Below are 15,478 nucleotides of genomic sequence, written 5' to 3' on the forward strand. Positions count from 1 at the left end.
ATTCCACAATTATATTCATTTAGCCATTTTAAAAGATTGAAGATGAATGAAAACAATTATCAGTAAATACTGCTACCTTGAAATTCTATTAATACTTCTTGTTTCTTCTGAACAATAAGTAACGTCCCTGAGGTTAACCCTGAGGCACTCTAAGAACATGAAGTACTTCTGAATCAAAGAATAAACTTTGATCGGTCTGGTTTTAGTGAGAGGAAAACAGTTATATATTAATGTTATGTTTTGCCAATTATACTAAAACTGAATTTTAAAACTTTTTGTGCTATATCTAGGATTTTATCCAATAGTACTTTGAGCTACTAAGAAATGTCACAGTGAAAGTAAACAACTTCTATGAAAGATGGCACTTCTCACTTCTCTCTAAAAATGGTCATACCTACTGATGAACTCTGAGTTTGGACTGAAGCATTTTTTCTTCTTTCTTTTCTTTCACAGCATGGCTAATCTAGAAATACATTGCATGACTTCTTATGAATAATAAGTATCCTATGTCTTGCCTTAATAGGGACGGAGGTGGGGGGAAGGAGGAGGTGGAAAGAGCGAAAGAATTTGGGAATGAAAATAAAAATTTTAATTTAAAATTTTTAAAAATTAAATTAATTATATGGGGAGATGGCATGAACAAAAGATAAGGCGATAGGAAAGGGCAGAACAAAAACAATGGACAAAGATTATAGTCATTTATCCTAGAACAGAGAGCATGTGAAATAAACTAAGAATAGAAAGGTAGTCTGGAGTCACACCATACAAGATCTTGAATAAAAGGAACAAGATTTTATATGGTATTCCATAAGCAATGAGGAGGCCCAGAAGATTTCTGAACAGGAGATACAAACTCCAAATGGCTTGGAAGGAAGATTACTCAGCAGCCAACTAGGTGATGCAGTGGATAGAGTGCCAGGCCTGAAGTCTTCAATCTGGCCTCAGACACTTACTGTGTGACCCTGAGCAAGCCACTTAACCCTTTTTGCCTCAGTTTCTTCATCTGTCAAATGAGCTGGAGAAAGAAATGGCAAACAACTTCAATATCTTTACCAAGAAAACCCCAAATGGGGTCATGAAGAATCAGACATGACTGAAAAACAAACAACAAGAAGATTAATCGGGTAGAGGCATAAGGGATAGATTATATAAAGGAGAGGAAGACAGGAAGACCGATTTAAGTAACTATTATAATTGACAAGAGACAGGCTGAAATAAGAGTGTATATAGTGGGAGATGAGAAGAAAGGATAAAGAAGAAAACTACATATTTTAAAATTAAGACTATGGAGGTAATGCTGCTAAAATTTGTTTACTGATTCAATATGTGGGGTGAAGGAAGAGTCATAATAGACTGCAGACTGAAGTTACATATATACATACTGAAAATATGATTGTGAATGTTTATAACAAAAAATGAGTTTCTTATCCAAAACATCTATAACCTAGTAGTAACAGTTTCAACTGATATTTAGCTTTTACTATTTTATTCCAAAATATTCAAAGTACTTCAGATATATGATCTTTAACCTTACTATGTATATATAGAGAAAATAAATATGCTTATAACTGAAAGAACTGAAAGGAGGGGAAAAAAAACCCTCAAGTAATTTATTCAAGTTTAAAAGTTTAGGGCTTACCCAGGATGAGAACTCAATTCAGGGAGTTCTTTGATGGCTTGTTCAATTTCTTTTTATGATATTGGATTATTTAAGTATTCTATTTCTTCTGCTGTTAATCTAGGCAATTTATATTTTTGTAAATATTCATTCATGTAACCTAGATTGCTATGTTTATTACCATATAATTGGGCAAAATAGTTTTTAATGACTGTCTTAATTTCTTCTTCATTAGAGGTGAGGACTCTCTTTTCATCTTTGATGCTGTTAATTTGGTTTTCTTCTTTCCTTTTTTTAAATTAAATTTACCAGTACTTTGTCTATTTTATCTGTTTTTCCAAAATATCAACTTCTAGTCTTATTTATTAATTCAATAGTTCTTTTACTTTCGATTTTATTAATTTCTCCTTTGATTTTTGGTATTTCTAATTTAAGTTTTCACCTGGGGATTTTTAATTTGTTCATTTTCTAGTTTTTTAAGTTGCATGCCCAATTCATTAATCTCTGCCCTCCCTAATTTCTTAATATATGCACTCAGTGAAATAAATTTTCCCCTTAGAACTGCTTTGGCTGCATCCCATAGGTTTTTTTTGCTTTTTTTTAAACCCTTAACTTCTGTGTATTGGCTCCTTGGTGGAAGAGTGGTAAGGGTGGGCAATGGGGGTCAAGTGACTTGCCCACGGACACATCTGGGAAGTGTCTGAGGCCAGATTTGAACCTAGGACCTCCCATCTCTAGGCCTGACTCTCAATCGACTGAGCTACCCAGCTGCCCCCCATCCCATAGGTTTTGGTAAGAAGTCTCATCATTGTCATTGTCTTCAATGAAATTATTCTTTCTATGATTTGTTCTTTCACTAAATTATTTTGGAGAATCATATTATTTAATTTCCAATTAGTTTTTGGTTTGCCTCTCCATGTATTCTTACCAATAACTATTTTTACTGCATTATGATCTGATAAGGTTGCATTTATTATTTCTGCTTTTTTGCATTTGTTTACCATGTTTCTATGTGCTAGTACATGGTCTATCTTTGTGAATGTTCCATGTGCTGTTGAAAAGAAGGTGTATTCTCTTTTGTCCCTATTTATTTTTCTCCATATATCTATTAGCTCTAATTTTTCTAGGATTTCATTCACCTCTCTTATCTCTTTCTTATTTATTTTTTGGTTTGATTTATCTAGATCTGATAAGGGAAGGTTGAGGTCACCCACTAATATAGTTTTGCTATTTATTTCGTCCTTGAGCTCCACTAGCTTCTCCTTTAGAAATTTGGATGCTATGCCATTTGGTGCATACATGTTGAGTACTGATATTTCTTCACTGTTTATACTGCACTTAAGTATTAAATATTTCTTCTCTCCAACCTCTTTACCCTTCCAGTGTATTGTTATTCTTCCCTGTTGACCCCATGTGCTTCTTTATGGAATATAAATTTACTCCATTTTGTTTGTTTTCCTATTTTTCTTAATATTACCTTCTGTTTTTTCCCCCTCTAGTTTTGTATATATTTATACATACATACATACATATATATCTTGACATTTCATCCTATACAGTTTGTCACTATTCCCTCTATATAAACTTCTTCTAGTTACCCTGTTGGCAATAAAAATTTTTAATATTTGCCAATATCTTCTTTTCTTCTAGAGATAAAAATTGATTTAACTTATTGGGTCCCTTAAAGAAAAGATTTTTCCCCCTCCCCCCATTCTCTTAATTACCTTATGGTGATTCTCTTGAGTTCTGTGTTTGGGCAGCAAACTCTCTGTTTAAGTCCGGTTTTTTCTTTATGAATGCTTGGAAGTCCTCAATTTTATTGAATGACCATACTTTCCTCCTCAAAAATACAGTCAGTTTTGCTGGATAGTTGATTCTTGGTTGTTGACCCAGTTCTCTTGCTTCCTGGAATATTATGTTCCATGCCTTCCAGTCCTTCAATGTAGATGCAGCCAGATCCTGTGTTACCCTAACTGTGTTTCCCTGATATCTGAATGACTTCTTTTTAGCAGCTTTTAATATTTTTTCTTTGATCTGGTAGTTTTTGAATTTGTCTATAATATTCCTGGAAGTTGTCAGTTGTGGATTAAATGTAAGAGGTAACCTGTGGATTCTTTCAATTTCTACTTTTCCCTCTTGTTCGAAAATGTCAGGGCAATTGTCTCTGATAATTTCTTGTAGGATGATATTTAAACTTTTTCTTTTATCGTGATGTTCTAGTAAACCAATGATTCTTAAATTGTCTCTTCTAGCTCTTGTTCTCCATATCTTTGGTTGAATCAATGAGGTGTTTCATATTCTCAAAATTTTCATTTTTTAAATTTTCTTTCATATATTTTTGCTGCTTTGTGAAGTCGTTTGTTCCTAGTTGTTGAGTTCTAATTTTTAAAGATTGAATTTCATCCCTGGCTTTTTGGTCATCTTCCTTCTGGTCTGATTTTCTTTGTAGATCATCTTTTGCCTTCTTTGCTTCATTTTCAAGCTGGCCAATTCTGGCTTTTAAGACTTTTTTTTGGTTTGTTTTAGTTCATGTATTTTCTTTTTCAAATTGTCTTCAGACTCTCTTACCTCTCTTGATTGCTTTTTGAGTTCCTGAAGTTCTTTAGTTAATTGAATTTTGAGATCTTCCAAAGCCTGTGTCCAATTCGCTGGAACTTCTTTCTCTTCTTCTATTTCTATTTCATTTGCTCTCTTTTCACTTACTTGAAAGAAGCTGTCAGTTGTCATTTCTTTTCTCTTTTTCTGTTGTTTACTCATATTTTTTACTTTTCTGTTCTGCTAGTTTGAGCAGATGGATTTAATGATCTTTGATGAAAGATCTTCCCCCAGTTGGCACTGGGGGTTTATAGTTACTTTCTCTGCCCTCTGAAGATTTCTTGTCTGTCCAATTGATGGTATTAAGCCTGTCTTGATTGGATTAGTCTATACTGCTTAATCTGCCCTGAGGCTAAAACCTCAAGGGGAGGGGGAAAAAAGTGTGGGGGGGGGACAAGGAGTGTTTTCGCTGAGCTGTCCAGCAGTGGGGTTCCCCTGCTCTGTCCTTGTGTTTGATCTGGTTTTCTTTCCTCTTTTTTTTTTTTAAACCCTTGTACTTCGGTGTATTGTCTCATAGGTGGAAGATTGGTAAGGGTGGGCAATGGGGGTCAAGTGACTTGCCCAGGGTCACACAGCTGGGAAGTGGCTGAGGCCGGGTTTGAACCTAGGATCTCCTGTCTCTAGGCCTGACTCTCACTCCACTGAGCTACCCAGCTGCCCCCTGGTTTTCTTTCCTCTTGAAGCCCTTTGTTCTCTATCTTGGTATGACGAAGCCAAATGGTCTGCCCTGTGAGGTTTGGCTCTCTCTAAGCCGCCATCTTCTGGGTGTTTTTGCTGTGTTTCTCTGGCTTTCTCCTCCAGTCACCTCACCAGTGCCTGTGTTCAACTCCTCAAGTCTGGCGCCAGCAAGGCCCTCTCTCTGGCTGGTGCGCCCGCCTGCCCTGAGATTTCAGGGGCCACTGGAGACTCCACACAGCATGTGGGGGAGGGGTCCTGGGATTCCCCTTCTATACCCTCAGACCTGACAGTTCAAGAATTCAAGCCTTTTTCTTGGCGTACCTCTTTAGCTGTTCAGCAGTAGGATTCCCCCTGCTTTGTCCCATTGTAAGATTTGGTCCTCTTTCTTCTTGAAGCACGTTGTTTTCTATCTCGGTGTGTAAGGGTGCAGAGGTTTTAAGATTGGCTCCGTCTAAGCCACCATCTTCCCAGAATACCCAGAACTTAATTCACTAGGCCCTATTCCATTATCCTTTCCATTAGAACAAGGTAGATCCCACTGAATTCAAGATGTGAGACAAGTTCATTATCCACTGAAAATTTATTCATAATTTACATTGATTCGATTTACATTTTAAGAAAGGTGTGGAAAATAAAATTACAAATCTAATGAAAGTCTAATCAAAAGGGCCTTAAATTTATACATAAAACCAAAAGCCCAACAGATAAGTGATCACAAAGGATAGGAATAGACAATTCTGGAAAGAATTGCAAACTATTAACAATAATACAAAAGAATGCTTCAGATCATCACAAAATAAGAAAAATGCACATAAAACAGCCCTGAGCTTTCAGCAAACCTATATGAGCCTCAAGTCAGGAAGAACAGCGTTCAAATATAACCTTACACACTTACTAGCTGTGTTATCCTGGGCAAGTCATTTAACCTACTTGCCTTGGTTTCCTCAACTGTAAAATGAGGATAATAATAGCTCCTACTTCAAAGGGTTATTTATTTTGAGAATCAAATGAGATAATATTTGTAAAAGCACTTAGCACAGTGGCTGTTGCTATATCAATGCCTACTCCCATCCCACTCCCAACTCATACCCTACATATTGGCGATGATGACCAAAGACAGGAACAGTCAATGTTGGAGGGTCAGTGAAAAGATTAGCACAGTGGTATATTGTTGGTGGGGCATTGAATCAGTACAATAATTTTGTAAAGCAATTTGGAATTATGCAAATAAAGTAATTGTCATATCCATACTGATTTCACTACTAGGCTTAAACCCCAAGGAAACCATTAATAAGAAAATCTCCCTATACACCAAAATATTTACAGCTGCACTTTTGGTGATGGGAAAGAAATGGAAGCAAAGTATATGCTCATCAAGCATGCAAGAGCTAAACCAATACACAGTATTGATTCTAAGACGGAAGGTAAGGGTTTTAAAAAAAAATACTTGCTTATGGAATGGCTCTCTGGGATGGGAGGGAGGGATGCTGTGGAAAATTATAGTGATGTAAAAGAAAATCAATAAAAGTCAAACTCATAGAAATTGGGGCCTCTAACCTACATATAAGGATCCCTGTGAGCAGCATACTGATTTAACTTTTTAAATGTATTATCATGTTTTCTTATATTTTTATTAATTTTCTTAAATATTTCCCAATTACATTTTTATCTGGATTGCATGTGGCCTAGGCTAGAGTATATAACACCTCTGCTCTAAACAAAAAACATGGACAAGAGAGAAAGCTGCCCCTCTCCCTCCCTCCTTCCCTCCCTTTCCTTTTCTCTCTCTCTCTATGCACATATATATATATATATATATATATATATATATATATAGACACACACATACACACACACACACCAAGATAGACACCAAAGATTCTTAACCTTTTCCTATATCATGGACGCCTTTGAAAATCTGGGGAAGCCTACAGATCCCTTCTTAGAATGATATTTTGAAGCAGAAGAAAAGCATTTGCTAGCTTCATGACTCAGGGGGAAGGAGCTAGCTAACCCATATGAAATGGCATGAGTATTTGAAGAACAGTACATTGTATAAAGGATACACCTTGATACAGTAGAGAAAATGACATTTCCCCACACATAAAAGGAATAGAACATTATGTTAGATTAGTTTTCCTGGTGAACTTTGTGAGGCAATTTGAGGTTTATATGACCAAAACTAATGTTACAGGGAAGAATAATAGTCATGAAAGGGAAATGTATTCCTGGACAATTTCTTTCACCTTGGAGCCTCAGTTTCCTCTTCTATAAAATAAGGACAATAATTTTTCCTACCTCAGAGTTGTGAGGATCAAATGAGATAATATGTAAAGTGTTTTGTAACCTTAAGGTACAATAGAAATATGAATTATATTATTATTTTGTGGTAATCTGAGTGACATGTAGGGAGTCTAGATAATGTATGCAGCATACTATAATGAAAAGACCACTTAAAGGGCAATAAGAAAGCTGAGTTTAGTTTTCTCATCAGTAAAATGGGAATTAAAAAAAGAAAGAAAGAAAAAAAAAACCATTTGCTTGATCTCATGGTTCGATGGGGTTATGATTGGTGATGTAGACTCTCTCTGATCATTCTACTGCAAATATTAATTATGTAGAAATAGGTTTTGAACAATGTAAATTTGAACAATGTAAAATGTTTTGAAACAATGTAAAACTCAGTGGAATTGCTCGTTGTCTACATTAGGGGGAAGGGAAAAAACATGAATCATGTAACCATGGAAAAATATCTTAAATCAAACAAACAAATAAATAAATAAATAAATTTTTTTAAAAAGAAAAGAAAGAAATGATAACAGGATGGTTGCAGAAAATCCTGAGAAAACTTTTATGTCCTAATGCAAAATGAAGTGAACAGAATCAGGTGAACACTGTACACAATAATAGCAATACTGTAATTATGATCCCTCATGAAGGACTCAGCTATTCTTATTAATACAATGATCCAAGACAATTCCAAAGGAATAATGATACAAAAATAAAAAGGATTAAAAAGGAAACCAATTATATTGAAATAATTACCAATTTTTAAAAAACCCTAATTCACAGACCTTCATGTTAAGAACCTCTTTCATAGAAAGAAGCTATGAAAAATGAAGAACAGTTGTTGAGAGGGTCAGAAGTTCACAGGAGACAACACAAAAAAGCTAATAATGAAAGCCCTAGCCTCAAATGCCCAAAGCTTAGGCAACAAGCAAGAAGAGCTGTAAGTTCTAATTCAAAGAGAAAAATCTGACCTCGGAGGTACCGCTAATCTTACTATGTCAATAGGAAGAGGAGAATTTGTAAATGAAAATAAAAACAAAATGCAAAAAAAAAGTATTTATTGAGATTTAGTGGGATGAAACCTATGACTGGAATACAGGTCCAGAAGAATATACTTTATTCAAAAGGAAAATAACAGGTTGGGAACAAAAGATTTAGTGGCACTGTCAATTATGACATGGTGTGTGTGTGTGTGTGTGTACATATCCATACATGAGATGTCATGACATAGCAAGCAAAGAACCAGCCTTGGAATCAAGAAGACATGAGTACAAGTCACACCTTACACAAAAGGTCTGTCTGACCCTGAATGGGTCACTTCACTTCTTTCTCAGTCTCTGGGTAGTTCTCTAACATGCCTAACAGTTGCCTATTTGCATTGGCTCAAAGAGTTTCTTCTCTAGGAGTTGCCAATACAAGCAAAATCATAGATTGAAGCTTTTAAAAAATTGACAATTTCAGGGGCAGCTGGGTAGCTGAGTGGATTGAGAGCCAGGCCTAGAGACAGGAGGTCCTAGGTTCAAATCTGGCCTCAGACACTTCCCAGCTGTGTGACCCTGGGCAAGTCACTTGACCCCCATTGCCCACCCTTACCACTCTTCCACCAAGGAGCCAATACACAGAAGTTAAGGGTTTAAAATTTTTTTTAAAATTTTTAAAAAATTTGACAATTTCATTTTTCAAAAGGTCAAGGAAGCAACAATGGGAAAGTCTATAACTGGATGCATATGACTCTCAATAACAGGGAAGAACTGATGGCTAAAATGGAAATAACCTCTTGCCCCTAGCATTTATGATATTGAAAAGGAAAGGTACACATAGTTTGACATGGACCCTAAATTCTTGAAAAACAGCTTCAAAGGATTCAGAGGAAATGATAAGAGGCTTTGGACTCAAATTATATAGAGAAAAATCAGTGCAGAAAGCATTTGAGGGGGCAGCTAGGTGGCTCAGTGGATTGAGAGCCAGGCCCAGTAGGTCCTGGATTCAAATCTGCCCTCAGACACTTCCTAGCTGTGTGACCCTGGGCAAATCACTTAACCCCCATTGCTTAGCTCTTACCACTCCTTCTGTCTTAGAACCAATACACAATATTCATTCTAAGATGGAAGGTAAGAGTTAAAAAAAAAAAAAGAAAGCATGAGAAACTCTCATGAATATGGAAAAAGAATTGTCTGAAAAGATTGATGTGGATGCATAGGGTCCTAACCAACTTGGACTTCTTAAAAAGCTATATTTAGAAGATGGAAACAAGGGCAATTAAAAGATGATTAATACAAGACTGTGATCTGGTCCTGTAAAAATGTCAGGAATTTTAGGGATCTACACAGCTGGAGGCTAGCAATATAAAATACTCTGCTCAGTACTGAGTGCCAGAGTTTAAGAAGGTATATTGGAGGGCAGTGAAATAGCTTAGTGGATAGAAAGCCAGGCCTTCCTAGCTGTGTGACCCCTAGGTAAGTTACTTACTCCCAACTGCCTCGCCTTTTCTGCTCTTCTGCCTTAGAACCAACACTTGGTATCAATTCTAGGACAGAAAATAAGAGGGAGGGACAAAAAAGGAAAGACACTGATAAGCTGCAAAGGATAGCAAAAGGAATAGTGAAAGATCTTGAGACCACAAATAAATGGATTTGCTGGAAGAACTAAAAATATGTAACCTGGAAAAGAGAACTCTATAGTTGTATTCAAATATATAAAGGGCTTTCATGGGAAAGAGTACTTAGACTTACTCTCTTTGGCCCCAGACAGAAGAACCAAGAGCAATGTTTAGAGTTGCAAAGATACACATTTAGGGCTCTCTCTCAGGAAAAATGTCAACATTCAGATTTGCCCCAAAGTGGAATAGGCTGCTTTCACAGGGAAGTTTCCCCTCTCTAGAGGTCTTGAAGCAGAGGCTAGATGACTATTTATGAAGTAAGTTATAGTGGGAATTACTTTTAGGTTTAGGTTAGACTAGAAAGCTGCCAAGGTCCCTTTCAACTCTAAAATCTGTGAATATCTATGTCAATGAAGTTAAAGCTCTATAATATCAAAATACTTTCTTTATAATAAAGGATTATTTTCTAGACTAATTATTTAGCTGAAGAAGTACCTTTTATAGTATATAAAAACAATCATTTATTCAAATATTTTCGCCCTTCCAAACTATACTCTTGAGAAAAAGTTTGTTCTGAGCTTGAAAAATCCTAAACTACAATTACAACTAAATTTAATTATAATCTCTTTAAAGTCAATCAATGAAAACAATTTTAAGATATATTTTCTCCCTCTTTTAAAATAAACACAACGTACATAAGCTATGTTTGTCTATCTCCATGTTTACATCCAAAATCTTTAAAAAGTTTTAGCAATAGAAAAAGGATAACTGTGCAGCTAACATTACACTAGCCTGTCCTTCTGTATGGATTTCAATTAATTTTATCCCCTTAGAAAGACCTCTGTAAGTTTACATATAATGAGTCCTTAAAGGCCTGCCTTTATTTGATTTAATCTGGCACTATTAAATTTTTTAAACCTTTACCTTCTGTTCTTAGAATCAATACTAAGTATGGGTTCCAAAGCAGAAGATTGGCAATGGCTATGCAAATGGGGTTAAGTGACTTGTCTAGGGTCACACAGCTAGGAAGTATCTGGATCTCCTATCCACTGAGTAACTAGCTGCCTTGCACCAGTACATTTTGATTAAGGTTTATTATCTTGAATCCTTGTAGCACCTATTCTACCAAAAATTATCAATAGAATTAATTATTTGATGGTATATGTTTTGGAGAAATTGGATTAAACAATTGCAAGAGCAGATATTAAAAATGGATACTTTAAATAATGAAGTTTATTATAATTAATTAATATAGTGATATAATTAATATAGTGATAATTAAATTATCACTATAGTGCTTTTTGGTCATTGTTGAATAATTACATACAAAACAGCAATTTATTTGATAGACGCATTTAGATCCACTTCATTATTTCAAGTAATACTCATCCATCAAAATTTAAAAACAAATAGAACATACATAAAAAGGAGAATGGCTTCACTCTAAGTTTTTATATGAAGTGTTTAATGTCTTAAATAAAACTTTTTACCTTTCTTTAATGAATGTAAGGCTGAAGTGAAGAATGTCAAATAACCAGGAGGCTGGGGAGAACCACTGAACTCAAAATATCCAAGTACACCAGGCTGCAAAAATAAGAGTAAGAATTAGCTAGCTAAATGTCCTACATTATCATAAACATATTTAATGTGAAACTGTAGGGATTTTAAAGCAAGGATCATGTGCGATTCAATTCAACAAACTTTTATTAAGCAGCTAGTATATTTAAAGCCCTATACTAGACTATAGGGATAAAATATACCATAGTGTTTCCCCTTAAACTTATTAGCAGGGCTATGACATATACACAAGTAGTTATGCTGAATCTGGATGCTCTTCCTACCCCAGAGACACTACTATGGAGATGAGGTAGACTAGCAGAATGTCTGTGTATAGACATTATTAAAGTCCTCTAGGTTTCCAAGCTTTTGGCCTCCCAAATGCTTCCTTTCAGGAAGCCAAGCAGAAGAGCTATACTGAGAGGTGGAGAATAATAAGGACATTTGGCCACATTCAGTTCCATGTTTCTCCTGCCAAACTCAGAAGAAATGATCAGACCTAGGACAAAGGCAAGGCACTGACAAGAACACATTGAGCTCTGACAAAAGATGCTTTATCAAATGTGCATGGGCAGATGGAGACAGGCAAAAGAAGATGAACCCAAATCAGAAGTACACAGTTGGCAAAATGACTGTAGCACTAAGTCCCTTTGCTTCACCTTCTTCCTGGAGAACTATCCAGGGAAATTCCCAACTCCTTCTACCTGTCCAAATAGGGTTTGGTTTTTTTGGTCTTTTCTTGATTCTCCCCTCTTATTGGGATGGGGGCTGTGAAGGAAAGAAAGAATTCAAACCCAAAGCTTCCAGTCATACCTAGGCAGCTATATCTTATTTTAGCATCTATGTATGTATCTATGCTATTTGATACAATTACAGTAAACCATCACTAACAATGATTTTTATACAATCCTGTAAATGCAGTAACTCAGGATTGAGAGAAGGAAAGCTAGTGAATTTCAGATTGGGGTAGGGCCAAGCTGGGAAGAGTTTCTGCATTTTTAGTCTTTTGGCCATATCCAGAGCTGCTATACTATTCTTAAACCCAGAGGAAAACTGATCAAGAAAATGATCCTGCTTGAGCTGAAAGGTGAGGGAGTGCTGGGGCTGTGTCCAAGCACGGCTACTCATAACTAGAATAACCGGTTAATCAATCTGTCAGCAAGCAATTATTAAACACAGTGCTAGGCACTGTTAAATGCTAGGGATGCAAAAAAAAAGAAAAAAAACAACAGTTCTGTTCTCAAGAAAAGCACATCTCACATTATATGGGGAGAGATGGCATGCAAACAACTACATACAAACAAGATATATGGGATAAAGGGAAGGTAATGGTTGGAGAGAAGGGACTAGAAAAGACCCTCTGCAGAAGGTAGGATTTGAGCTGAATGTTGGTAGAAAGCCAGGAAGCTAGGAGGTGGAGGTAAGAAACAAGAACATTCCTGGCATGGGGAATAGTCAGGTTCTCATACACAGCAAAAAGGCCAGTATAACCAGCTCACAGAGTACATGGAAGTGAGGGAAAGAGGATAAAGTGCAAGAAGCACAGAAAGATAAGAAGTTATAAGGGGTCTGAAATGCCAGAAAATTGTATATATGATCTTAAAGCTAACAGGGAAGCTCTGGAGTTTATGTGGTAGCAGGTGGCATCTGGCAATAAGTCACGCACACTCTCTCTGTCTCTCTCCTGCTCCTACTGGGGACCTCTCTTTCAAGGATAATACAGCATAGTGATACAGACAAAAGGAGACAAAGTGCTCTTTGAAAATTCAAAAGGAAAAGAATTTTCCAAGCAGGAAGATGGGGGTATAGGAAGACACACCTGAGTTCACCTTAAAGAAATATGAGGATGGAGTGCAGGCATGAAGGAGAGTCTCTGTAAATGCATGAAGGCAAGAAACAGCATGCCAAATTTAGGCAACAACTTGGCTGGAATCATATGAAATAAAGTCAGAAAGATAAAGTTTAGAGACAGACTATAGAAAGCCTTAAATGGCAAGATGTAATTGTATTTTATTATGGAAACAAAAATAGATTGTGTGTGTTTATTGCTTCTATAATGGATATGTTTTAATTTAACTTTTAAAGTTATATAATCTGAGGCAGCTAGGTGACTCAGTGGACAGAAAGCCAAGCCTGGAGATGAGCAGTCCTAGGTTCAAATGTAGCCTCCGACAATTCCTAGCTATGTAACCCTGGACAAGTCATTGAACTCCAAGTGCCTAGCCCTTTTTCTCTTCTGACTTAGAACCAATATTTAATATTGATTCTTGGACAGAAGCTAAGGATTTTAATAATAATAATAATAATATAAAATTATATAAGCTAACATAAAAAGGGGATAGTGTAGTAGACAGAGTTCTCCCTCTAGTCAGGAAAACTAGGATCAAGTCTTTCCTCTGATACACATTGCTTGTGTGATCCTGAGTAAGTTACTTAACATATTAGCTAGTACCTTAGGTAACTCTAGGACTTTAAGCAACAAAATAGACTAGCATGGGGACTTTGCTCATAGATAGCTTTACATATAATGATGGAATCACTGGTCTAATTTTCTTCTAAAAATTAAGAAATGTTACACCTTAAAATATAATTAAAATCTAGGTTCAGAGAAGAGCTGCAACACATAGCAAAGTACCCATTTATTTGCCATGCTAAAAAATAAGGAGTTAAAGAATTGTGCCACTTCCAAACTGAAATTACTACCTTTTCCCCAAATAGTTTTGCCATACTAGCTTCTCTAAGGACACAAACATTCTCACAAGTCCCCCAAACTCAAAACCCTGAGGGGGAAAAGAAAAACAAAAAACTCTGAATCTTCTTTCTAGTTTGACAACACTGTCACAAAGATCTTTGAGTATTTCCTCCTGCAATATGTCTTACAGCAGTACAGTCAATCTTAAAACAGAATAGCATCCCTGGAGGCAGCATATTGACTTAGAACACCACAAATTAACATTATCTAAGGGTTACTATATTCTTATTTATTTTATTAAATATTTCCCAATTGGATCTTGTCTCTCTCCTGAGTCTAACTCATTCCTAGTTCCATCTCCCTTGGTTTGGCTCTTTATCTTCTCATCTCTGAATTGCTTCAATTTATTCCTAACTGGTCCCTCTGGTTCTAGTGTCTCTTCCTTTTCAGTCTTTCCTACACATGGCTTCCAGACTAATTTTCCTTCACCATACTTTTCCTCTGATTAAGAATCTCTCTACTTAGTATCACAGAATCAAAGAATTGCAGGAGATTGTACAGGTCACCTAGTCCTGTCCTTTCAATATGTGTCTGTTGGAGAATTCGTTTATTCATAAGCCAGCTTATATTTCTGTTATGATTTCTAATCATAAGAAAATTCCTATTTATACAGAGTCAAATCTTATTTCACTTAACTTTGAACACCTATTCCAAAGGGCACTAATTCAAATACAGATGCTTTGGTCCGCCATTAACTTCCCTCTTTAATGATTGACCTTTAAATAGCATTCCAGGTTTACAAAGTACTTTGTACCCATAATCTCATTTGAGTCTTAATGAAGGCACTATTATTTTGTTTTTAAACCCTTATCTTCTGTCTTAGTATCAACTCTAGGATAGAAGAGCAAAGATTAGTCAATAGGGGTTAAGTGACTTGCTCAGGGTCACGTAGCTAGGAAGTATCTGAGGTCACATTTGATCTCAGGTCCTCCCAACTTCAGGCATGGCCTTATAGTCACTGTGCTACCTAGCTGACCCATATAGTTTTGAAAGGTACTTTTGGGGGTGCAGCTGGGTAGCTCAGCAAATTGAGAGCCTGGCCTAGAGATGGGAGGTCCTAGGTTCAAATCTGCCCTCAGACACTTCCTAATTGTGTGACCCTGGGCAAGGCATTTAACCCCCATTGCCTAGCCTTTACAGCTCTTCTGTCTTCTAACCAATACATAGTATTTATTCTAAGACAGAAGGTAAGGATTTAAAAAAATAAAAAAAAATAAAAATAAAAGTACTTTTTACCCAAATTTTATAGATAAGAAAACTGAGGCTTTGAGAAGTTAAGAGATTTCTCAAAGCAATACAGTTTTGGGGGTTAAAAATATTGGTATGAGTTTGATATAAGTTACTGAGATAAGTCTGGTAAACCACCAACACTTATTTATTCACAGGAGAG

At 36.1% G+C, this 15,478-nt stretch overlaps 1 protein-coding gene across 2 annotated transcripts in view; it reads right to left on the reverse strand.

Moving 5' to 3' along the window:
• Positions 1 to 15,478, reverse strand: part of TXNDC11 (thioredoxin domain containing 11) — a 70,936-nt gene that overhangs the window by 25,642 nt on the left and 29,816 nt on the right. Inside the window, exons 6-7 of one of the 2 annotated variants that reach the window (XM_044659067.1) lie at positions 14,040 to 14,107; positions 11,270 to 11,363 (exon numbers count right to left, since the gene is read on the reverse strand). In XM_044659067.1, the coding sequence (XP_044515002.1) occupies positions 11,270 to 11,363; positions 14,040 to 14,107 (162 nt within the window). The remainder of the gene's footprint in view (positions 1 to 11,269; positions 11,364 to 14,039; positions 14,108 to 15,478) is intronic. The other variant, XM_044659076.1, reaches the window with a different exon arrangement.

This window comes from Gracilinanus agilis, chromosome 1, assembly GCF_016433145.1.
Source record: "Gracilinanus agilis isolate LMUSP501 chromosome 1, AgileGrace, whole genome shotgun sequence".
Taxonomy (NCBI): Eukaryota; Metazoa; Chordata; class Mammalia; order Didelphimorphia; family Didelphidae; genus Gracilinanus; species Gracilinanus agilis.